The sequence below is a fragment of the Ambystoma mexicanum genome, chromosome 13, assembly GCF_040938575.1.
Source record: "Ambystoma mexicanum isolate Mex_15411 chromosome 13, UKY_AmexF1_1, whole genome shotgun sequence".
In the NCBI taxonomy this organism is placed as follows: Eukaryota; Metazoa; Chordata; class Amphibia; order Caudata; family Ambystomatidae; genus Ambystoma; species Ambystoma mexicanum.
Window position 1 is genome coordinate 200,825,223 of NC_090938.1, and position 26,509 is coordinate 200,851,731.

The 26,509-nt window shown below is 45.8% G+C and overlaps 1 protein-coding gene across 1 annotated transcript in view; it reads right to left on the reverse strand.

The window, feature by feature from the left end:
* Positions 1–205: 205 nt before the first annotated feature.
* The window catches only part of IGFN1 (immunoglobulin like and fibronectin type III domain containing 1), a 299,446-nt gene continuing 273,142 nt past the window's right edge, over positions 206–26,509 (reverse strand). Inside the window, exons 22-23 of the mRNA XM_069633640.1 lie at positions 11,163–11,489; positions 206–2,071 (exon numbers count right to left, since the gene is read on the reverse strand). Coding sequence (XP_069489741.1) covers positions 2,058–2,071; positions 11,163–11,489 — 341 coding nt within the window. The 3' untranslated portion in view covers positions 206–2,057. The remainder of the gene's footprint in view (positions 2,072–11,162; positions 11,490–26,509) is intronic.

The window sequence follows — 26,509 nt, forward strand, 5'->3', positions numbered from 1 at the left end:
TCAATGATTTTATGTCAATTATACATAAGGCTCCCTGCTTTGCATTATTTCTGGTTTTTACACATAAATACAGATAAAATCACTTTGTTTCCTTTCAGGATTTATTTGACAACAATTGATAAAAGCAGAGATTTAGGACTATTACTTAGGTCTACAGGTTGTCAATCTTTGTAGGCCAGTGGCTGTGGAAATTAACACAATGGAAAAGCTTTAAGTATTAGTTTATTTCCCTTAAAAGATGTTTAAATGGCTACAGAGATGTTTCTCCTGATAGTAGACATAGCAAGCCTTTTGATTTGATGTTGAACATCGATTGAGGATTGATGCGCAAAACCTGGCCCTATGATCATCTCATTCTAGGCATCTAAGCACTACTTTTTTTTTCATTTTTCATATTTGGGGGAAAATACTAATTGTGACTTTTATTTTTGCAGATCATCAAAAAATAAATATGTGGATAAATACAGATACTATGACCAAAAAAGAAATATGCAAAAATACAGATGGAAATGTTGAAAAAATAAATATCATAACACTGGGAGACGAAACTATCCAGTATCCCCAGTAATCTTAGCAAATGTTCTGGCTTTCTAATGGCACAAACCCTGGTGTAGCTCTGCTGCCCGTGATCTTTATTGAATGGTTTATTTATATTTTTAGTAGGGGAAAAGGAAAGGAAAAGAATCAAATGAAAGCATCAGGCAGTGACTGGACTTTTGAAACAATACCATTGCCTTCTTTATGAATTAGGTATTAATAGTAAAAACAGGCATTATTTGGAATACAGCCCATTTTTAATGCTTGCAAGGTTATGGGCCAAGTGGTATTAAATTGTTTGTATTCCATGGGAACACTGCGTGTGATAAATATTGCCCAATCATGAAGTGAATTCGACCTTACAATTCTGCACATTTTGCCATTTGCCCGAAAGTTGGAGATATCATTTTGTAAAAGACCCTCAGCATTTAAAAATATTTTCAATTATGTCCAAGGGTGTAGTAGAGATGCCTGCAAAAAAAGTTAATGATTATGCTAGAGGCCACGCTTCATTGAGTGAATACGTGGGTATCACAGATTATCACCTTCTCGCACCCTGATCAGAAGGGTCAATACTAGCCATCCTTTGCATTATTGTTCCATATATGGTACAGGGGTGGTATTAATTACTAATGTAAATAATCAATTTTTATACCCCAAACACAGGCAGAAATTATTTTAAATACATACAAAAATCCACATTTTCATAAATCATTCATGCTGCATTTAAAACTCTTTGAGTGTTTTACCTGAGTTTACTACCCTAACAGCAGTAAATTCATAAGCAAGCAGAGATCCGTAGAATTTTGTGTACGGTAAGTATAATTTGAAGAAATTTGGTCACATTATCCTCCAAACATATCAGTGGACAATTTGAAAAAGGTGGACTAGGTTTGAGGGACTAAGTTGTGATTTATCACAGATTTTAATAAAAATTGTGGATCATAAATCTAATCACACCTACAAAGGCCATGCTCCCATGGGATAAAATGTGCTGCTGAAAAAGCCTTTGCTCTAATGCTTCCAATTTCCTGCAGTGGTTTGAACCAGGCTTGATGATGACCTCCTAAATGCTGGGGAGGACAGCCCTGGTGCAAGTGGTTGCTGGTAGAGGGAACCCTGATTTCAAGGACCTACTCAAGTGCCACATCATTGGAGCAGCGTAGGCGTCTCTGAGATGAAGGCTAGGGATTACAGCTGGCAGCAACTGAAGGGACAATGAACCAGGGAATATACACATTAAGAGAAGCTCGGCCATCCAAATCTCCTGAATGCGTTTCATGGTAGGGGGAACAAGCGTGTGACAGATACAGAAAACATGGCATTTTAGGTTTTTATTCAGCAGATGTGTCGTTGAGTTGCCGGCGGTGGTCGGTAAGAGTTCTCCATTTCCAGCGACCTCGGACAATGGCCGACTCATCATTTCCAAATGAAGTGATGGATCCAGAGATGGATACACGCTTTCTGTACAGATATAACCTTCTGGTAGAGAGAGGCACAAAAGCCCAAATCCATCTGCATTAAAAGCTGGAATCTGAAAAAGATGCAAAATATGTCATACAAAATGCTTTTCGAAATTAACACTAGATATCAGTTGTGCTTACGCTTGCGAGTTGCAAGACTACAGACAGATTTCAAACAATCACCGGCTGTTAGACTGGCGACATCACCAAACTTGGTTAGAACCAACCTGTCAGATTATATTTGCAGATTATATCTGCTTCCTGTGGCAGTACTTAATGGGCTGGCAGTCATATCTTGTCAGTCAGTGTCTGAGCGCTGTGGGTCTGGTAAACTACAGTGAGAGTGCGAGTGAGTCAAGAGCGTGAGTGAGGATAGAGTGTGAATCAGTCAACAGAGAAAAAAGTCAGAGAGAGGGAGAGAAAGTAAGAGAGAGGGAAAGACAGTAACAGAGATGGTGACACTTCTCAGCCCTCTAACATCACAGACACATGTTAGTGGCATTAGTGGTGCTTTAGCGAAATCTGCGCTTGAATTTCTTTTCACCTATTTTGCGAGTCATGATTTTCTAGGGCAAGGTTTTATGCATTTCCAATCACAATTCAGTGCTTAATTTGTAAAAACATAAGTGCCAGGGCCTAAATAATTTCTAGCTCTCCTGTGACACTGCGGGTGTGCAGTTCCCCACCACTGCTGTCACCACCCATAGTGGCTCCCCACAGTGTGTGCAACACTACAGCTTGCACCTCCTCATTGTTGTTGATGGATGCACTGACTATCACCACTTCATAATTAAAGATCGTCTGAGACAATAAGTGCCAGGGATGGATCAAAAATAAGTGCCAGGGCCAAGCCCTGGCAAACACCCCCACAGATTAAGCACTGTATCTGCTGTACTCTTACTGCATGCAGTATTCTGATGAGTCAGGCTAGATCAGGACTTTAACGCAAGTAAAACATTAACGTCATGGCACACTTCTGCATTTCAGAAATACCAGATGAATTATTTCTGGAAAACTCCATGCTACATTTTTGATAAAAACAAAAAAAAAACTCCATGTCCATCCCCATTTGATGGGACAGCAATGATTCACACCACAACTGTCAGTTGAAGGAAAATGCAGAAGAAGAGTCATTAGTGAGCCGCTCACCTCCTTTGCAGCTCCCCTGCATCTTTGAATAACAAAAGTGAAGGGTATGGGCTAATACATCCATTCATTCAAGTGGCAACATTTAATTTAAGGAATGCAGTTGGGAAACCAGTGACCTCCATCTGGAAGACCTGTACCTGAAGCAACTGCTGAAAAGATCTTCCTACTCATGAGGTCACACGGCATACAGAATCTTCCGCAGCGAGGACATTCACAACAGAATTGTATTCAATGCCTTTCATTGAGCCGGTCACCTCAAAATACTATCCTCTTGATTATCATTTATGTCACACATTGTCACACTCAAACCCACTAGAGACTTACAGACAACTTTAAGCAGAGTTATACATTTCAATGACCTTTAATATGGCTACAGACATTTAGGAATTAGGTTTAACTGAGGTAAATTAGTGGGAACTTAACACAAAACAAACTAGTAGGCATCTCTACAAGAAAGGGGAGAGTGTGGTTGCTCAGTCCCTTACACTCTGCTTTCCCGGAGGATAAAAACGCAATCACAGTCTTTATGTCTGTGGTACTCTAGAATTCTTTCTTAGCAGTTGAGCTCGCTTGCTTGGCACATCCACCAACAGGCTGGCATGCCGCCTGCTCCAAAAGCAACATAGACTCTCCATCCGCTCAAAGAAGCGGGCCCATTTCCAAGCCTGCATCTCTGGGGCCACCAACACGGCTGAATTGTTCAAAATCTGCAAGGAACTCGCCACTCCTACTGCAGTCTCCACTTCTCCTATGCCATCCCAGGCCCTCTGCTCTTCACTGGCCTTCCACTTCACAACCAAAACTCAGGACATCCTGTCCTCACTCTGCTCTACTCCACTCCCTCAGCCACTCTCAGGCTTCCCTCGGCCTCCCTCTTCCCTTCCCTCCTTCTCTCCTCCTTCTCGCCCATAGCACCAGATGAGGTCTCTAAACAAATCCCCTCTATGAAAAGCTCTTACAAACAGGTGCTCCCGGGCTCCTGCATCTGTCAAGGATAACATTACCTCCCTTGCACCAGCCTTGGCTGATTTCTGCAATCACTCCTTTGCCACTGGCTACTTCCCACTACTCCTCAAGCACTCTCTTGTGCACCCTCTCCTTAAAAAGCATTCTGCTGACCGTTCCTGCCCAGCTAACTTCCACCCTATCTCTAATACCCCCTTCCTAGGCAAACTCTTGGAGATGATGGTCATCTCCCAACTGATCCACTACACTGAATCTGTTGGCTGTCTCCACGACCACCAGTCTGGCTTCAGAGCAACCAGAGGCAAGGGAACTGCTCTCCTGAACACCCGTGAACACTTGGTCTGATATCTCAATTCCAACTCTCCCTCCATTCTCATCCTTCTCGATCTTTCCTCTGCCTTTGATATGGTCAATTATGCCACCCTGCTAAATCTGCTCTGTGATACTCTAGTCATCAAGGACCTGGCACAGGACTGGTTGACCTTCTTCCTATGTGACCTACCTTCCCAAGTTCAACTGGGCCCTTTCCTCTCCTCCACCACACTCTCCACCTGCGGTGTCGCTCAGGGCTCTATCCTATCGCCGTAGCTCTTTAACATCTACCTTGCCCCTCTGACCATTCTGATCTCCACCTTTTCTCCTCACTTCCAGTGTTATGCGGCTCTCCTTCAAGCTTCCCTCCACTTCCCCTGCTTCTTCCTCTCTCATTCCTGACTGTCCTGACTGATTTCAGGCATGGCGTGCTACTAACGATCTTTGCCTTAATTCCGTTTCGACTGAGATCCTTCTCATTGGGACCCCTGCTCCCTCCTTCCCTCCTACTCTGTGGCCGCCCTCAATGGGTCCCCCCCCTCCCCTTCTTGCGAGGCTAAAACCTTGGTGTCACTTTCGAATCCTCTGTCTCTATCTCTCCCCACATTTTGAACCTTGCCAAGAAAGCCGCCTTTTCAGCTGCACCCCCTTAGAGGCATTCTCCCTTTCCTCACCTTCCCCAGGAACTCAATGTCTCCAGAGCACTTGTCCTCTCTAAGCTGGACTACTGCAACAGCCTCTTCCTCAATCTACTTTTATCGTCCCTTCACCCACTTCAACTAATCCAGAAAAGGACTGCAAGATCTATCCTTTCCAAGCAGAGAGTTGTGGGGGGCGGGGCTGGGGGAGGGCAGATCTCTCTCCTCGGCAGTAGCCTCCCTCTGGAATGGCCTCTCTGCCCCTCCAGGCTTTTTGCTGGATGTCCTTAAGTTCCGGAAACTTCTCAAGTCCTCCTTTTCTCTTCTTCCTTCCCTCTTCCCCTCCCCTGCTAAAGTTCCCCATGCCGCATTGACTGGCTGCCTGGTCCCTTCTGAGTACTCAAGGGCACCTGGCCCGCTTCGCCCAGGCTACCCCAGCACCCTGGTCTCCCTGATCCCCCCCCAACCTGCACCTGCCTTTCTGGGCCCCCTTCCCATGACTAGCCTGGCGGGGTGTGCATCCCAACAAAGCTTGGTCCACCCCCGTCCTCGCATTTAGCGTGTGGTCCTCACTCCCTACACTCCCTTTATCTCCTGGCACTTGCCTATCTGGCCTCCCGTTTCAACTTGCCCATGGGCCCTCTCCCCCCACCCGTGCACTGGATGCCACCACTCTTCCCCCGCACTTCCCTCCCACCCTAGCATTATCCCTTTCGCCCCGACCAGCACATCCCCTCCTTCCAGTTCCCCCTTCTTGGTACTGTACTTGCACAATCCGAATGACACAAGGCCTAGTAGGACAGTTATTGTTGTTATCTTTCCTGTCTCCCCATCCACTATTTGTCTTGTGGCACCTTGAAACACCATTTGATGTATAGGAGCTTTACAAATACCCAATAAAAATAAAAAATAAAAATGTATATCATATTTCTTCTCAAGCAAAACTCGACTCCACCACCCAAGGTGCTTTGGATCATCTAAACGTGGGTCGGGCATTAGGCTCTAAGATATTTTCCAAGAATGCCTTGAGCCCTGTAGTTGTCAGGCTTAACGGCCTTCCAGAGTGTCAGCAACCTTCTGGGTACTTCTCCTTCAGAAAGTTCAGAGTCTCTCAAGGAGCACGGATATTGACCATCCCCCTCTCTTGCTGCCCCATTCCTTTGGCACCTCATAGTCATCATTTTCCTTCAAAAAGCTTTGGAGAATGTGTCCATTATCATTTCTGAATTTTGCTGTCCTTGTGTTCTGTCACATTGTGCTTTCCGCGTACAGGGTCTGCTATGCAGGGCCATTTTGTTCTCATCTCGCTAGAGTGGGGCCCCAATACATTGCATCAACACAATCGGTCATCCATCTCAATCAGCACCCACCATCTGGATCTCACCCACACTTACAATCACTGCATAGAAGATCACCTTGTCATCAGGAGGTCCTCAAAATCTGGCTTTTTCCATCAGCATACTGGCAGACTCAGTCAATAGTTCACCCAGGATGCCCTTGGTGAACTATTTCCCCCTCAGGACAGGAATGCGGGGGGAACCTAATGAGTCAACAAAGTTGATCCTAGTCATCCTAGTCACCTGCGGAAAATTTCTCAGTCAGGCACCATGAGAATCCATGCAAGGTATCGCTCCAACTACATCTCAACCCTTCTCCTCTACAATGTCTAGCACTCCATCACAATGGAATTTTGCTGTACCCCTCCTGGGGCATGGCCACTCACCTCCATGCATCTGCAATAAACACTGCTCGACTTCACACACCTAACACACACATCACTACTTCCAATAGAATACAACTGAGTCCCAAAATAAAAATTCGGTCCAGCTGTGAACATAATCATTCTCCTCTACTCTCCTCCTGGTCGACAGTCCAGCACCCTTCCTCTCCTGAGTGTTCTATGGGCAGCTAGTATGGGCCTAACCACTCCCCACTTACCTCCGCTGGCTAAAAATTCACACACGCATATTAGAACCCTACCTTCACTTCACACATCTCAGTCCATGGTCCTCCTAATGGTATTCACCCCGCAGAGCTTTGAGGCCATACCAATGGCTGTTGGCGCTACACAAATGCCATATAACATAACATCTCAGCTTCCTCCTTTATGGTCTACTTTGGGATGATGCATAGTGACAGTGAGATGTATGTCTCCAGAGGCCTTTTTTGTAGTGTGATGAAGTTGATTTAAAGTCCTTCTCTCTTCCTCAATGTTTTGCCACATTCTGATCTGATCCTCCGCATCCCTCTTTTTTCCTCCCTCTTGTCTTCTCTCCCTCATGTAGTATATTCCTGTCCTACACCAATCTTAATTTTCTTTCCTCCTCTGATGTTATAATGTGGCTCCTATATCCCCATGTTTTGATCCTATTCTCTTCTATCTTTGAACGTCTCCCATCCTCCACCTTTATTGCTTATTTCCACCTCCACCATTTCTGCTCCTCTCTCTCACTCTGATGATCTGCTCTGTTGCTCATCCCTACCTGCACTATCTCTGATTCCCCCCTGCCTGGCTATGTGTTTCTCCTCCACCACTACATCCTCCTCTCTGCTCCTTTCCTCCTCGCCGCTCCGCCACAGAGTTGCCTCACACTGCCAACTCCTGACACCACACCTTTCTATCATCCTTTCTTTTTTATACTCAAGCAGGATTACACACAGAATCCCTAATTGCTTGCTCTACTTTCATTGTGTTAATGTGATGCACAAGCACAGTGGCTGGAGTGCTCACCACAGGACTTCACAACTGGTATTGCTTAGTGAGCAGGCCCATGCCCAGCTCTGTGATCATTTCAATGAAGTCTGCCATCATCGATTGGCTCTCTTCATCGTAGCAGCCATTCAGCAGTTTCTGGAGCTTCAATTTATTATAATAGGTAAGCAAGGGCTTTCTTGCCTCACATGGGCTCCTTCAAATGCAGGTGATCTGGGTTGTGAAGGCATGTGCAACCAACAACTACTGTTGATTGTCCTGGGTTCCATAGAATCCTGTGCTGCAGGATACACAACATGCTGTTGCCAGGGCATTGAATATCTTTTCCTTGTCAAATATATCTTTCTCTTTAGCATTATTAGAAGTCCCTCTCAGAATTTTATCATTGGCATTTCTCTCAGGGACATCAGCCAGTTCTCTGTGACTAGGACAATAGAATTTCTTGCTAATGAGAGTAGTAAACCCTGCATGACCAATATAAGAGGCATTCTTGCTGCAGGCAAAGACATTTCCACAGGGATGCTCTGGAACTCGCAAGGGTCAGAGTTCTTCCCTGCTGGATTGGGACCCACATTTGACTCTCAATGCTCCTGGGGCAACGGAGGGAGGCTGAAGTGGCCCCTGAGGCTACCTGTTAAATCAGATTTGTAACTTTCTCTCTGGCCTGTTGCCTGATCCAACTGGATCCCCTTCCCCTAAACCTGTAAGAAATTCTCTGAGAGCAATTCTCTTTGTTTATCATCTTCTAAGGCTGACCATGTCTGGTTGGCCGTGGGGTTGCTAAGGTTCTTGGAGGGGACTAAAGGCTGAAGGCTGATGATAGTATGGGGTAATAGGTCTATTGTCCAACCCCCAACTGGTCCCATTTTTTACTGTTTTTTACCACCAAAATGTAGACAGTGGTTTGTGCTGGGGCTCAGGGAATATTTGTGGTAGTGGGGTGGAAAGAGGCAGTGGGGGGTCCTCCCCCTTCGCATTCTGTGCTTCCAAGAAAAGAAATGTGAGCAAACATTTTTTTGAGCAGTTACATTTGATTAAAAGACATCAGGAATGGGGATCTCGGAGGATCCTCCAGATACCACATGCAGGGCCTGAATCATGTTTTCGGTGGTAGCTCTCCAGACCTATCCTCCAACCTCCAACCCAGGACACTGTCACAGATACTCCATCGCAGTGATGGCCACTGATTTTGGAAACTCAATGCCAAACAAATCCATAACTTTGAGGATCAATTCACAGTTCTATGTGATTTCAATGAGGAGATTTGGTCGAACCCAACTCCATCAATTTCTTTAAGCCATTTTGCTGCGAACATATGCCGGGGTGACCCCCTGGAGCCCTCTTTACCCCCCACCTTAATTATTACCCTTACCAACCTCCCACATAGATTTGCAGCCAAATTCAGCTGAACAAATTCGATGATGATTTGCTTTGACCAAATCTCTTGCGATGAATCCTCCCTATCCCAAATTCACAGTCCAAAATTCCTTGAAACGTAGCAGTTCAAAATAGCCTGAGACTGATCATAAACCACTCAAATCTGGATTAAACTCACATCTGGGTTCCCTTTGGAAACCAGCCTAATTTACCACAACACATAGGCTCAGGACATGCGCAAGTATTTCCCATACTTATTCCATCCAGGTAATCCTGCTATTTACTACATGGCCATGGTATCAAGCATTCTGGCATCTTCACTCCCTACTGGCTTCTCTAATCCCTTTCACTTTTCACTTCCCAACTGACCACAGTTCCACCCTATGCACGTAACTGCTCGAACACTCTCAAGATACTCAATACACACTGCACTTTGCTCACCACACACTATAGGCCACAAAACACTTCCCTGATCTGTCCATGCCCACGCGGCACAAATGTTCACAAGTAACAGACTTGGATCGTACAATCAGGAGCGGGGCCTATTCTAGAAATATATGCCCAGCTAAGCATGAAAGAAAAATTATTGTGGAAAAGGACAAAGAAAAAATAGCTCTCTCTACTCCATTTTGAGATTATATAGGCTGAGAACACTACTCTTCTGCTGTATTCTGTTTTAACAAAATAAAAGAAAAACTCAATCCAAGGGGGCGTAGCCTTCTGCTCCGTTAGTGTCATCGGCTGACTACCAACAACTTTGAGCTATTGTCACACTCCTACCCAGCGCCGCCTGCATTACTGATCACCACACCACCACTACTTGTATATTTTACGCCTTATCCTTCGTCCCTTTCTATATTTTATGCAACAGAGAGGATTTATAGACCGGAGTCAGTTGCAACAAGCACTAAGAATGGTGGTCCTCGGTAAGAAAACAAAACAACACTAGATTTACTGCTTCTTCATGCTATTAAAGAGCTATTTTATAACACAAAAGTATGGACTATCAATTAAGACCTCACATTTATGTTCAAATAATCCAAGTTATTAATTTAAATATGTTGCAAAAAAGCACACAAAGTGTACTCAGTTCATTCAGAAGAAATAAACAACTTTTCAACAATGTGATGTATACCATTCATAAATATCTACCATTCACCAAAACTTGTCTCGACGTGCGTGAAGTGAATGAATTGCAAATGAGCTACATTGATAAATACAAACTAAGAAATTGATTGAGACATCCCCTCCCTGCAAACACTATACTAATAAATGCAAACTCATACATCAATTGAGATACCCCCCAAAAACATTACACGGATAAATGGAAACTCATAAATTCATTGAGACTCTTCCTTTCTACAAACACTATACTCATAAATACAAATAAATTCATTGATTGAGTCACCCCTCCCTACAAACACTACACTGATACATGTAAACTCATACATTGATTGAGACACCTTCTCACTGAGTAAAAAACCTCTTCAGGATTCAACTCGGAATTCAAAATCCTTTGATTCGATTTCAGCAGTTACTACGCCCAAACATGAATCTTAATCTGATGTTCGATTACTAATTATGATTTCAAATTAAAACATAATTTCTTCTTAACAAAAGTGAACTGTGAAAATACGTCATCAATTGAAATGGCTCAGATCTCTGAAACAAAATGTTTTAAAGTTATGAATCATAATACATTGCATTTGTCAGAATTTCAAATATCTCCGTCAGTTTAAAGTTGCTTGGCAACAGAGGTGTTGCTAGGGGGGGGCCAAGGGGGCTGTAACCCCGGGTCTTTTGGTTGTAGCCCTGGATAGAAGATCAGGGACTACAACCAAAAGGATATAGCTAGCCCCGAGTCCCGCCAGTCCTGACATTAGCTTAGCCCCTGATCCTTTCCAGACCTAGCAACACCCCTGCCTGACAATAACGATTTACAATCCCTGCACCTATGCATTGTACCCTATTCTGAGAGTGTCCTCGCCAGACGAGGACTTGCCTTACCTCTCACTGCCAGGGTGGCTTTGCAGGTCGCTTCACCCAAGATGTTCTTGGCTATCACTGTGTACTCTCCGCTGTCCTCAAGGGTGATGCATGGGACCATCAGGGAGCAGACACCTACAATGTTAGACTTCCAGAGATGGGGGTCTTCAGCAATGCTCTTGCCGTTCTTGTACCAGGTGATCTGAGGTTCTGGATTCCCACGCACTGCACAGCTCATACGGCAGTCAAACCCGCTGGGAACCACGTGAGGCTTGAGGCGTGCAATGAACACCGGGGCCTGTCTCTGATCCAGCGGCTTGTGGAAAGGCTTTTTCACTAAGAATTTAGCTGCAAAAGACAAATAAATATCGCAAATCACTACAATTAACCCTTTGATGCTCACATGTCTCAACATTTACAAACCAGCAACATTTTTCTCTTCCTATCCTAAGATTGTATTGGATAATCCCTCTAAAAAAGTATCTTCTTTCATGACTGTCCTCCTCGGACCAGATTCAATTTTTGTTAACTTTTCATATTAGATTTGCATGCCGTGATGCATGAACAGATTTTGTGGCATTTAAATAAAACAAGACCAAGAATAAACTGCTGTCACCTATAACATATACAACCGTATTTTCGATCATTTGATCATTTGAACCAAGATCTTTTTAATTGTGATACATGAACATAAACAATGAACTTGTCAAATACCCCTCAACAGAGGCCGCCAAAAGGAGATATATGGGTGAATCAAGGTTTTCCTCCCTCCCCCAATATCTGATATGATGGTCATGTCCAAATCAGTGGTCTATATTTAAGGGACCCCTCCGGCTATGAAAGTATGTTGTCTTTTTGCAGGTAGAACAACTTAGATTGAAGCTAGACATTGTTGAAACTAAAACATGTTTCTCTTATTGCCCAGTGTGGGTGCAATACTGGCTATTAGTGCTCTACCAAAAGCTAATAGTCCTGAGTCACAGGGAAGGGCAACGTTGGGCATGAGCAGCTGGCATCATTGGCTGAGTTAGAATAGCTATACTATTATTAAGAATTGCCATTCTTTGAGATTAAAATCTTCTGTTTAAAATATGGAGAGACAAAGGAGAGACAACGGATTGTTAGGAAAGAAGATATTTTGCAAGTTCAATCAAGCGGATTCTACTCTGTTGTCTTCCTGGCGATGAAATTATGCAGTCCCTCAACCCCTTCAGAGGCACAAAGCACTTCAAGATAGACCCTTTTCAATCAATCATTCCAATGACCACCAATGGGGAGTTCCTGACACCTCTGGATTTGTATTTTTATGGCCACATGAGTTCCTAAGGTTTTCGTTATGGGCATCTCATTTCCAGTTTCCTTGTTCCCCGATTTTGTCTCAAAACCACTCCAAAGGTTATCACAAAGGTCTTGACTTCCGTGGTGGTGACGACTCTGGAATTATAGGAATCCAGACCTTTGATGGCTCACATAAAGCTTGTCTGCCAGACTGTGCAGTCCCGTGGCTACTGCATCAATCGGCAGACATCACACCTCTGCCCGAATCAGGACTTACAATTGAATGTGGCATGCTTCATGCTGGCTCTAGACATAGTCGGTCTTTTTCAAGACAGGGTGCCCAGGCTCTATGTGGACTGCTGTGTTCTCAACAGCAAGTCACATCCTAGGTTACAAGGTTTCATGGTGGCATGTGTCTAGGCTGTTCATGGGCAAGACTTCCTCTTTAGCCATGTGTGACACACCTCCACAGACACTGGGTCTCGTCATCACAGCATGTTGAGGCAGTGATTCCAGTAGAGCTCACCATGACAGCAGCAATGCACGGGTGGTACAAGAATGCACATCTGCTGAGGGGATTACCACTGAGTGGCTGTTGTCCAATCACCCTCATGACAGGGTCCACTGCAGTCGCCTAGGGTGGCTACCCTAATCTCTTAAGCCACCAGTAGAAATAGGAACAGAGGCCATTCCTCACTCCTCAAATGGAAACTGTTAGCTGCTGCAGTCAGAGCCCCACAGTGGTTTAAGAGGCAACTCCAGCAGAAGTCAGTCATTTTGCAGACTGACTATATTACCGCAATGTCCTGTATCAACAGACGAGTATGTTCCAAGTCCTGGTCGCTCACAACTGGTGTCCCACCTGGGTTAATGGATGGAGAAGAATTACACCTCCCTGACAGTAATCCGCATGAAGGGGTAAGGAACTCTGCAGCCAACCTCTTCAGCAGGGAATTTCCTCTGTCTCCGGACTGGACCTGTTTGCTTCACAGGAAAAATGTGCACTTGCCTGATTTTGCAAGATGAGGGAGCATGGTGCCCAAATGTCTCTGGCATGACCAGAGAGTCTCCTCTATACCTTCCTTCATACCCCTGACATTCCCATGGTTCGTCTAAAGATCAGGGAGACTAGGGTGACAGTTGTTCTGGTGGTTCTCCATTGGCCGATGAGGCCATGGTCTCCTCTCTTTATTGGAATGAGCACTAAGGAAGGTTTGGTTTATCCCTCCTCTGCAGAGCCCTAGGACAGCTTCAGCGTTCTCGGCCCAGCAAATGGAGATGAAGGTCTGGAAGATGAGAGGCAAAGCCCTATGAGCGAACGGCTCATGGAGAGGTAGCAGATTCACTGCAGAGATCCTGAAGCTGAGTCACGCACAAACCTTACAGCAGGCTCTGGCGGAATTTTGATGATTGGGGGTCAGCAATGATATGCAGCCCCTCAGTAGCATCACTGAGTAGATGGCATCCATCAGTGATTATTACGGCATACAAAATTTCCGGTGGGCCTGCCCTCTCAGCATCTAGGTCAGTCAAGAATGGCATGGCCACTTACTGGGCAGATGCTCAGGAGTTCAATGGGTGGACACTTGTAGGGCGGGGCACATGGGTGAAGTTAAATACCTTCATCGAACAATAGACTTAATGTTGGTGGTCATCCATCTTATTATTTCAGGACAAGTATTCTGAGCAAAGCTACCCATTGAGCTTCATGGGGTATCTGATCTCAGCTCTGTGAATTGAGGTGATGTATGGTGTACTGCAACCTTGGTGGCCTGTTTATATTCTCATAGACTCCTCTTTTGCATGGCTTTGGCCTTTCTAAAATAAAGGAACTGGAATGAGGAAGAGGGATGGTGAGGTAATGGTAATCTTACTGTAATCTTCAGTACTTGCAGCCTTCTCTCCTAATCCCGTTACTCTTCCTCATCACAATACTTATATCTCATTCTCCTTTTCCCACCCCTCTACACGAGAATGGACTGGTCCATAAATCAAGTAGACACCCGATTGTGGAACATCAGAGCTATATATGCCATCACAAGAGAGAGAGAGAGTGGCAGTCCCTGGGAGTTAAATATGGTGTACAGGTCCTTGATTAGCAGTGGTTACCTCAAAAGTAAGTACTCTGACAGTGAAGCGTAGGGCTTTGAGTAATGAAGGTTACCATTAGGTAAACCACCCATTATAGCTTTTTTCCACTACATAGTCTTCATTGGAACTGCCAACATTACAGTGTTATAATTATTTATTAGCATATGGAAGTCATTACTGACCTCATCTGAGCCAAGCAGGATGCATGTAATACAGTGAATAACTTTTGATATTGACTACATTCCAAGCATTCTGATTTCAGAAGTAGAAAGAGAAGCCGAAGAAAGAAACAGCCATGCAATTTTCAATCAAGTTTTCTTTCATCAAAGCACCCTGTGATGATTCCTCCAGGAAACCTGGTAGTGGACCCTCCTCATGTGGCCAGGGAAAGGCAGATGCTTCCTGATCCCGACCCTTGGGGTGGTGTACTGCGGGAGGATCACATGGGGGGGGGCAGACCTGGAAGACTGGGACAACCCCCTATTTAACTTTCTCGCTCATCCCACACTTCTGATGGTTATTTGCCAACTGCAGAAGTGGAAAAACCTAACTGTGTCAAAAGAAACTACAAGTCCCAGAATCCTAGACGTACTGAGACAAGGAAGAGGGCTAAAGAGGCATGCAGATGTAGCAATCAGCAATAAAGCCTAATAGACATAGCAGTAGTAAGGCAATCAAAGCTAATGCCCCTCACCTGAAGCCTATTACTGAACCTGGTAGGCATAAAAGGTCCCCTCAGGAAGGAGTAGAAGGAGCTAGAACATGAGCTGGCATGCAGGCTGTAGATGTAGAAGCAAACAGAAGTCACGAGGCTGGCAAACTACACATAATTGGGAGAACAAAAGGGATTCCGAAATGTGGAAATAGTAGATTTCTCCTGCAAGATCTGAGAGAGTCCTGTTGTCTCAAAGTCGGAAGTGCAGAGGCTGTGCAGCGGAAGATGTGCAGGAGAAACGTTTTTCCCCATGTGAGCCTGATTGCAGTGCTTGCCGAGTTGTGGATGAGACTAAGACAAGAAGCAAGAGGCAAGCAGAGGGTCTCGGGAACAGAAAGCACCCCAATAGAAGTGGCCGTACCGCAGACACTGGTTCAAGAGAAGAGCATGGTTCCCCAGCAAGCCAGAAGCAGTAAAGGTTGAAGTGGAAGTCGGGAAAGCAGTGAAACCCACAAAGCGGGTGTCTGAGAAGCTGGTGAGTGAACCACAGCATTCTAACTCTTTGCGCGAGCCTTGCCAGTAACAGTATCCAGCTCCTTGCTCACTAGCGTATGGCTTTATGCGAGTACAGGTTGCTGGTTGTATTCACAATATTATTTACAATAGAATTGTAGCACTTGCGTCTCTCATGAAAGACATAAGACTTGCGCGAGAAGTTAACATTGCTGAAATCCATTGTTGAATGATTTAAAGACTGTTGCTGTCTAACAGAGTGGTTGCATCTCCCTAATTAAGGAGAGGGAACCCTCTTTAAACCAATACCGAATACCTAATCTTGACAATACCCGAGTTGCAGGTTACAAAGTTTGAAAACTACATCAAAAGAGGTTGCGTGTGCCTAATTGTGATTCCAAAGGAAGTCAGAACTCTATCCTTTGTTAGATGGGAATACAATTCTCTCTTCATCTTTAATCCTTGAAATCTAATTTAAAGAGAGGTTGTAAGTGCCTAATTGTGTTTTCAACTGAAAAACTGAATTCTATACTGTGGGCCTGATCACGAGTTGGGCGGTAATGCCGGCGCTATTAGCGCCGGCGTTAATAGCGCTACCGCCAAATCCCCGGGTATTGCCCATTCCCCATTGGACCCATTTGGGAATTCCTCATTGGGCCCAATGGGGAAATTTTGCGCTATTACCGCCAGCGGATTTCCCTCGGAGCTCAGAGCTGGGGGGAAATCTGTCAAAGCCATGATCTGGCGGACCCTTAAATGCGGCAGTAATAGCGTTACCGCTGCATTTAAGGGTTACCGCCAGACTCGTGATGAGGTCCTGTATCTAGAAATGTCATTCTTTTAATTTCGATGAAGTGAAGAGTTTAAACTTTTGAAGAGAAGAACAATCTTCTCCAAGCCAAGAGGCACCCTCTTTTTATAGTGTAACCAACCTTTCCAATAATTAAAGAGCCACCCAACAAACTGTGGTACCAAAGACTGCGGAAACCAGAGAGAAGTGAGTCTTATGGGCAGAACTAGGTTGTTATTGTGTCAGAGAGACAAGAGAGGCAAAGAGGCTGCCCCTTTTGAGAAAGTAATTGAAAGGGAGAGTGCCTTGCCTACGTGAAGAGGTTGAAATATATCTTGTCGACGCCTGTTTAACAATTCAAAGCACTGAGCTGTGGTAGTATTACTTAAACTGTGGCGGTATCCTAAATTGTCAGCAGATGTAACATTTAAGTGGTCTGAACCAGTAATGTAGTGTGGGACAAAGGTGGCCATTCTCATAGTACCAACAGTAAAAGTGTGGTTTTCAGAGTGGAAGCAGCAGCACAAAGAAAACATCCTGACAAATATACTGATGTAAAGTTGTAACTAAAGAAGTCCTAAAGAATGGTATATTATTGACATTGGGGAAAATTACATCTTCTTTTAAACTGTGGCCAAAGTATCTGGAAGAAGACACTATTATAACCAGAATTACCATTGGTGCTTCATTTCTAGAAGTTAGAAGTGGATCTTTCATCCATGAACAAAGATTTATTAGCAGTGTATTTGTGTTTGAGGGTGACGATCTGCAAGGACTTGCTTCGGACCTTCAAGAGGCCAGCGTGCTTGACACCTTCATGGAGCTGGATATTTTACCAGCCCTTTCTCCAGGAACACTTCTAGCTTCTTTCCAAAGTTTTACAGCCAAAGTTGCTGATACCCTAGGGTTGTCAGTCCTGTCCAGGCCTAAAGTCCAATTTGAATTGACTGGCATCCTGGACGGAGGAAGAAGGAGACCCTGCTGCCATTCAATGAGGGTACTGAGGCTCTGTGCTCTAGGTGTGGGAGAAGGCTGCCTCTATGCCCACAGTCGACAGGGGGCTGGCTAAGAAACACCACCCAGCTCAATTGGATCTGTCTTATTCACCCATGTTTCCACTGAGAGTTTGGTGGTAAAGGCTGCCCACCTTTCTCTCCCTGTCAGGATCCCTCCCTCATTCCCGACAGGGAGAGCAAGAGGCTGGATGCATGGGGCAAGAATATGTTTGCCTCTGACAGCCTGACTCTCTCAGCTGGAAACGCTTCTAGTGCCTTAGCAAAGTTCTCTTTCGGTCTCTGGTTTGCAGTAGCATGTGCGACAGACAAGCTCCCAGAATGAGACATGAAGGAAGGATTTCTATCCTTTGACAATATGGCGGGGAGGCTTCCCACCAAACTCTGCAGTCAAGAGAGACACAATAGACTGTGTCGGCCGTTCAATGGCCACAGGGACAGTGGTGCAATGTCATTTGTGGATGAGGACGGCTGGCTTTGCCCAAGATGTACAGGCATTGTTCTTAGACATGCCCCTTGAGGGGCACAAAACTTTCTGACCTAGAGCAAATACTTGCAGAGATTTCAGTCCTCCAATGTGACTGCTGGGACTTTGGGCTTGGGCTGTACAATTGTCACGATTGCACTGGGACTCATTTATTTCCGTAATACTCCCTGGATAACACCTATTCATATTATTGTCTTTACTTTCCGTTTGCAAGGCTTTGGAACTTTCTTATTTACTTATACAAACTACATGTCCCATAATGCACCTTGTGGCAGTTCCCATTTCCTGGCAATTCCTATGCAGCAGTTCTAGCGCTACACTCCCCAGAAGCCTTAGAGAACAGTGCAGCTTTCGCTTTCCCAGGGCTAGAGAGAGCAGAGGCCAATTGCATTCAGGTGTGCTGCTCCAGGTGCTGCTAATTAGCCTACTTCAGCACAGGGCAGCTCAGTATTTAAGCAGCTGCCTGCAGGAGCACAGGTCTCTTACATTGAGCTTTCTTCCAGCCCTTTGTTGCCCTGTTCCTTGGATGTTTGCTGTGTCCTGTGGTCTCCAGTTCCTGCTCTTGTTCCAGCGCCCTGTGCTTCCTGCCTTGCAGCCCTGTTTCTCAGCCCTCTCTCCCCTGCCTTTTGCCTGCACCTCTGTGCCTTCCATACTGCAGCCCTGCTTCCTTGTTTGTAACCCTCCATTCCCTGGCTACAGCCCCCTTGCTCGCTTCCTTGTTTGAAGCTCTCTGTTTCCTGGCTACAGCTTCCTTGCTCTCTTCCTTGCTTGCAGCCCTCTGTTCCCTGGCTACACCCACTTGCTTTCTACCTTCAATTATCTTGTTCCTTGCCGTGTGCTGCGCCTCTACCCATGATTCCTGTCCTTAACTTCCTTGAGTCTTCAGTCCTCCCCTTTTTTCATCCACTTCAATAGTACTGTTTCCTTGATTTCTCTCTGCTAGCTTTCTCTTGTCTTTCCAGCCCTGAGTTACCGTTCTTGATTCCCGTGTACTGTTCTCTGGTCGCTGTTCCTGCATTTAGATACTAGTTGTCTGCCCTTCCTTTGTTACGGTTCTCTGTCCTGAACCTTGCTCTCCCTGACTTCCCTTTTCCCTGGATATTTCTGTTCTTGTCTTCATTTGTGTTTTATGTAATTCGTATGCACAGAGTTTGGCTGCTGGATTTCCAGCAGGCAATCTCTGCCCCTCCCCTTGTCGCGTTTTAGTGTTGCACTTCGTGTCATTGTTTACAGTGTACTGGTTCCTGTTTCAGGAAGCAGTCATTGTTTGGTTCCTGCTGGACCTGTACAGGCTTCAGTCTTGTGAGTACTGTTACCTTGTTCATGCCTTAGGGTTCAGATACAGACAACCACTGCTGTTGCTCCTCGCCATGAGTATTCAGAGTGGGCCCCTGTGATAGCAATCTGTGCAGAAGGCTGGAGTTTCCCAAGTTCCGTGGAACACTGTTTCCCCATTCTGCATACACCCCAAGAGGGAACCCAGCGTGTTTGTTATCTTTGTATTTCCTGCCCCTTTTTGTTCACAGCCTCTGTTGCCTAGCCTTTCTTGTGTACAGGACTCCTTGTAATCCTGTGTGCCTTTCTCCCTTTGGCTTTGTGGGCACGCCTCTACCCTCAGGCCCCTCCTGACAACAATAAGTCAGACTTCATCCTGACGCTCGAGAGGGCAGGAGCCCCCTCACCGTGCACCTGATGCACCACCCGCATCCTGCCGCCTATCTACAACATGGACTGCAGGAGCAGCCGTGCATCATCTGAAGCTAATTTAAGAAGCGCGTGGAAGCGCCCAGCTGATCTCCCCGCCCGTGGCAGGTGAGCCTAAAGCCCACCGGCGGTGCGCTCCCACGCCGTGCCCCCTTTCGCAGGCACTCGGAATCGTGTGCACTACGACACGAGTTCCCGAATCCAAGATGGCCGCCGCCTTTATTGTTTACTGTGTTGCCTAGCAACACCGTACTTCTCCCCCACAGGGCCACCGGCAGGCGGAAGCCAGCCCACTTTGAGGAAGGCCCAAGTGAGCAAGGCCCCTTCCTGTTTGCCCCTGTTCGCCACTTTGCGCCACTATCCCGGCAGAGTGAAACCTCCTGCAAAGTCGGAGGAGCAGTTTTCCTTCGGCTACCAGCGAACAACACCCGTGAGTACATATCTGCTGTTAAATTCTAATCGCACAGCAAACAATCTCCCTCATCCAGCACTTCACCTTGACTTATTTCCAAACTGGTATCTGCTAAACTCCGAACTACCATCACTGCCTGTTATGATTTGCGCCCAACGTTATTTGCATTAACTACCACCCTGCCCCATTGCATACAGTTGGCTCCTGATTATGCTACCCTGGCCTGTCATGCCTTACGGTCGCTAATGGACCACTGTAACTGAGTTGTGACTTATGGTCGCTAATGGACCACTGTAACTGAGTTGTGCCTTTGGTCGTTAATGGACCACTGTAACTGAGATGTGCCTTATGGTCGCTAATGGACCACTCTCACTGTGTTGTGCCTTTGGTCGCTACTAGACCACTTTGATTGTACTGTGACCTCTGTTCGCTAACAGACCACTCTCACTGTGTTGTGCCTCTGGTCGCTACTAGACCACATTGATTGTGTTGTGCCCTCTGGTTGCTAGCCAGATACTACCCAAATCCACACTCAAACTATGCCAGCCTGGCTAATACTCATCATGTTCCCCTTTTGCATTATGCCTGACTGCACACCAAGCAGTAGAAATAGCTATATCCCATTCAGTAATGGACTCGCTAAGCTTGACTGTCCTAGACATCACCCGATTCCTTGCCCTACACCCTTCCTACCTTCCCTACCTCCTTTCTCCCACAGCGCATCCATAGACCCTAGTACTAAAAGGAGCGCTACTTTAGGTAATACCCCACTCAGCCTCGTTACAGATGACCACTCTGACAACATCCTAAACTTGCGCAGTTCGATTGAACACTACCCTGTAGCCTACTCCAACATCATGATCCGTAACGGCAGACTAGGTTGTAGACTCCCTACCCTACTTAGCAAAATGACCACGAATCATATCACTAAAATCACCAATAAAAACACCATTGCAAACTCTGTGCCACTCAAAGGAGCCTTACTCAATGTTAGATCCCTTGTGGCCCACCCTACGGAAATTGCAGACATCATCTGCTCAGCAGTCCTGGATTTCCTCGCCACCACAGAAACTTGGCTCCATACTGCAGCAGGCCCCTCTCTATCTCTCGCAGTTCCAGACAACTACTCCATCCTCAGGGCCGACAGACCGGATGCCCGTGGAGGAGGTGTAGCACTCATTTTCAAATCCTCGCTTGACATTAGATCGGTGACCGCCCCTCCTTTAAAGTTCTGCGAATATCTATCCATCAAAATTCAAACCTCCCCCAAGAACTCCATTACCTTGGATCTATTATACAGACCCCTGGGCCCATAGGTTCATTCGAAGAAGATATAACCACCCTCATAGCCGAAAAATCCAAACCTCTATCACAGAATATTATCCTCGGTGACTTCAACCTGGGTTACAAAGACCCTCATGACACTCCAGCTTCCTCCCTCGCCAATGAACTTGGTGAACACAACTACACTCAACTTAATACCTTACCCACACATTAAAAAGGCAGAACCCTAGACTGGCTCGCTGCCCATAACTGCAACATCATCTGCAGGGACCCACAACCACTGATATGGACTGACCACTTCCTACTCTCATTTGACATTAGTACTAACAACCCCCTCCACAGACAACACCCGCCTGCACCAGCATGCCTGACGAGAAACAAACGGAACATCACCGCTGAAGCCCTCATCCCACTGGTTCTACCCACCCTTAACATGATCCCCAACACATCAGACCCTACCCTTCTAGTAGACACCTACAATAACGTCATGACCAAGGCTATTGACCGTGTTGCTCCACTAAAATTACGTAAAAGTAAACCTAAAGCACACCTCAATTCTTGGTATACTCCAGAACTCAAAATACTAAGAAAAAATAATTCCAAAATGGAAACCCTCTGGAAAAAGAACCCATCCGCGGAACATAAAGTCAATCTTATAAATCCATCCTCCCTCTATAAAAAAGAAAAGCCTACAACACAAGAATAAGTAATGCCAGCTCCAGTACCAAAGAGCTATTCACTATCCTGAAGGAGCTAGAAAACCCCAATCCACCTATGGACTCGTCTGTGAAGGACCAATCTTGGTGCACAAATATCCAAGATGCCCTGGCAAACAAAATTACTGGCCTACAAACTAAAATCGAAAACAAAAGACTTCAACTCTCAGACCCATCATGCCCAGCCCACCTACCACCCCTAACACCAACCAGGGATTCACCTTCAAAAACGTAACCGCACTAGAAGTGCAAAAAATGATAACATCCCTCAAACCATCAAACTGTAAAGGGGACAGTTGCCCTGCACAGATCATAAAAGATGCTGCCAGAGACCTCGGCCCCTTCATTTCCAAGCTCATAAATGCATCCTTCTCCACTAATTCGGTACCCAACAATCTGAAACAATCATGGGTCCTCCCGCTACTAAAAAAACAGACTCTGGATCTCTCCATCCCCACAAATTACAGGCCCATTACAACTGTTCCCTTCCTGCTAAAAATACTCGATAGAGTTGCTTACCTGCAAATTCAGCATTACGTAGAGTCTAACCAATTACTCGGATTGCGTCAGTCTGGCTTCCGGTCTCAGCATGGAACAGAAACTGCCCTTGCTGACCTTAAAAGTCAGATTGACGAAATTAAAGATAAGGGCAAGGCTGCCATCCTACTCCTATTAGATCTCTCAGCGGCCTTCGACCTGGTTGACCACAAAATACTCTGTAACCACTTCTCCTCTGCCGCCCACTTCTCCCCCTCTGCTGTCTCGTGGATACAGTCCTTCGTAGCCAACAGAACTATGAGGGTCTTCTCTCTGGAGGCAGCAGCAGACCCTATCCCCATATCTTGTGGTGTCCCACAAGGATCATGTGTCTCACCCACCCTTTACAATATCTTTACAAAGCCCCTCTTCGATAAACTGGACCGCCTGGGTGTCATCTATACAAACTACGCGGATGACACCCAGATACTCCTCACTATCTCGGGCAACTACAATACTGATGTAGCCAGGATCAATGAAATCTTCTCCGTCATTCAGGCATGGATGGCCACACATGGCCTCTGCCTCAATGACGAGAAGACTGAACTGCTCATTGTTGGCTCACCGAACCACCTACAAAAATTAAGTCCCAACTACTCTAACATTATAATCGATGGCAACACCATCCCGGTCGCCAAAAATGTGAAAACACTTGGCTTCTATCTTGATGCCAACGTTAACTTCACCAAACAAATGAATGCAACCGCCTCAGCCTCGGCATATGCCGGAAAACTCATTAGAGCCTGTAGACCATTTCTCTCCCCTAACAGTTGCCTCATACTATCCAGAGCCCTTATACAATCGAAACTAGACTATTGCAATAGTCTCTACTTAGGTGCCAATCAAGCGATAATTAACAAGCTCCAAGTCCTTCAAAACAATGCACTACGGGCAGCGCTAAATATCCCCAGACGTGAGCACATCTCGGCCACCAGAACTACATGCAGATGGCTCACCATCCAACATAAAATCGACCTATAAACACTCTGCCTGACGTACAAAGCTCTCAACAATCTGGCACCCCCATACCTGACTAACAAACTCACCATGAAACCTTCCGTTAGAACCACGAGATCCTCCAACACCTTATGCCTTACAGTGCCTAGATTCAACTCCAAAAGAGCCGGAGGCTCGAGCTTTACTGTCCTCACCCCCCAACTCTGGAACTCCTTGCCACTGAGCATAAAATCATCCAACTCCTTCCAGTCATTCAGGAAACTTGTCATTGGGTGGCTTCTGACAAATAGTCAACTTTGAAGTCAGACCTAGCTATATAATGTATTGACTGTTTATGCCTCACTTATGTTACTATTGGGTGCTTTCACCCCCACTGCCTGTATATAACTGCTATTTAAATTGTTCTAGCTTCACTGTTTATTACCATGTACTGTGCCTTGTAACCTTGTACTAAGCGCCCCTATACTCCTGGGTCCGGAGCGCTATAGAAATAAAATAAACAAACAAACAAACAAACAAATAGCCTTCTGTACCATCCAACAAGGGTTAAGGGTTCCGCCCCTCTACCGCTTAAGTTCCCTGCAGGTGAGGTAAATCTGCCCCTGGGAGACTGCAAGGCAGATGATTCTCAAGGGGTAGAGGCAGAGATAGAGCTGATCCGGCAGCATAGACTGTGCCCTCAGCCACCGAGGGTACAAAGTCCTTGTGGGAGGTCCTTCTTCAACAAGTCCCCAGTTAGGGAAAACCTTTCCTGTTCAACTCAGTATGGTCTCGGATCATGTCCGATGCTTGGGCCTTATAAGTCGTCCAACAGGGTTATTGCCTCCTTTTCATTCAGCATCCTCCGGACCACCTTCCTTACTCAACTACCTTGCCTCAAGATCCTTTCCTCTTGGAAGAGGTCCATCAGATTTGCTCTTAGTGCATGACAGAACTGGTACCATGCTGGAAACGAGGCAAGGGATGCACTCAGCTTATTTTCCAGTGATGAAAATATATAGAGACTTGTGTCCGATACTGGATGTGAGGCTTATGAGTTTACTTGTGTCCGATACTGGATGTGAGGCTTATGAGTTTATATCTATGGAAAGACAAGTTCAAGATGGTACCCCTGCCCAGATCACCCAAGCCCTTGATCTGCACGACTGGATAGTGTCACTGGACCTCCAGGATGCTTACTTCAATGATGTGCCTATTCATTTGAAGCAGGGAAATGACCTGAGCTTCAAATTAATAGCTGCTGTCAGAAGTGGTTGTTCGTCTCAGGAGGGAGGGCATTCATGTATTTCCCTACCTGGTTGACTGGCTCATCCAAGATCGCTCCCAGACAAGGCACCAGCACATCTGATACGCATGTGTAGCCTGCTGCACAACTTCGGCTTTTCCCTGAACTTAAATAAATCCCAAGTATTGCCATTCCAGCCCTTCCGTTTCATCGGCACAGTCTTGGATACTAAGCAGTCTGCATAGGGACTGAGTGACAAACATCTCTCGGATGGAACATTTCCTCCAGTCTCAGGGACGAGCCCCTGCCTCGGCTTTCCTGCGCCTTCTGGGTTTGATGGCCTCCTGCATTCTGGTGGTTCCGTAGGCACGGCTGCGCATGGGGTCGCTTCAATGGCTACTACATTGCCAGTGATTTTAATTTGAGAGACACATGTCAGATCTTCGGCAGGTGTCAAGTCCAGTTGCTTGGGACCTTGCATGATGGTTCCTGAGGAAACATCTGCTGAAACAAGCTTTATTCCTCAAATCCTGGCCTCAAGTAAAGGTGGTCACTGATATATCCCTGATAGTTTGGGACTCTTACCTGTCGAACTTGATCCCATCAATTTGCTGGAGTTGAGCGAGATCAAAAAGAGAGGGAAGTGATAGGGGGAGGAATGCGTGGGCATAGTAGAATGGAGACCAAATCAGGCAGAGTGTTTGGAAAGCACAATTCAATACCCCTTTTAGATTACTAACCACTGGATAGGATAGGGACAGTCTTGGAAGTCCCTGAGTGAGTTTAGATAGAGAAGACGTTCAGCCTTTAGATATTCAAACTTAGGGGGTCATCACGAGTTTGATGGTAACCCTTAAATGTGGCGGTAATGCTATTATCGCCGCATTTAAAGCTCGGCCAAATCACGGGTTCGGCAGGATTTACCCCTAGCTCTGAGCTGATTTTTGGCGCAATTACCGCGCGGTAATACCGCTGGCAGTAGTCGTGCCGAAAATCTCCCATTGGGCTAATGGGGAATGGGGAATTCCCGAATGGGCCCAATGGGGAATTAGGAATTCCTGTTCGGCCAAACACGTGATCCGGCGCCGGGGGGGTTTGGTGGTAACGCTATTTGCCCCGGTAGTACCGCCGGGATACTGCCCAACTCATGATGAGGCCCTTAGTAGTATTAAGAACTTAGATAGTAGGTTGGAATCTGTATGTTAACTTGAAAAAGCAGGGAGGCGTGGGTTATGGAGAATAGGTGCTTTTTATATGAGAGAGGGAGGAACAGCGCTAGCGCCCTGAAAAATCAAATAAAAATACTTCAACCGTCTCAGAGACAGAGCATTTCTTGAGCCATTTGTGGCAGTATTTACTGTATTAATTCCCCAACATTTTAAATAAAAAGACTTAACTGCACATGTCAAAATATGTGGCTTTTCCAGGGCTTGTTTATATTTCCAAAGGCTGATTTGTAAGAGCATAGTGACCCTTAGTTTCTTCTATATGTTATGGAGTTGAATGGAAGTAATGAAGCATGTAGATAATGAACACAAAGTCTTGTTTACCCATCCTCTGGGAACATTTGATGCATGCCTTCTTTCTCAATGGGAGTGTACCACACTGGCAAGCAGAACACTGGGAAGGAATTTGTAGTAATCTCTACAAGAACCACTGATTACAAAGAAACATTATTTAGAATAATATTGCTGGCATTCCTTCCC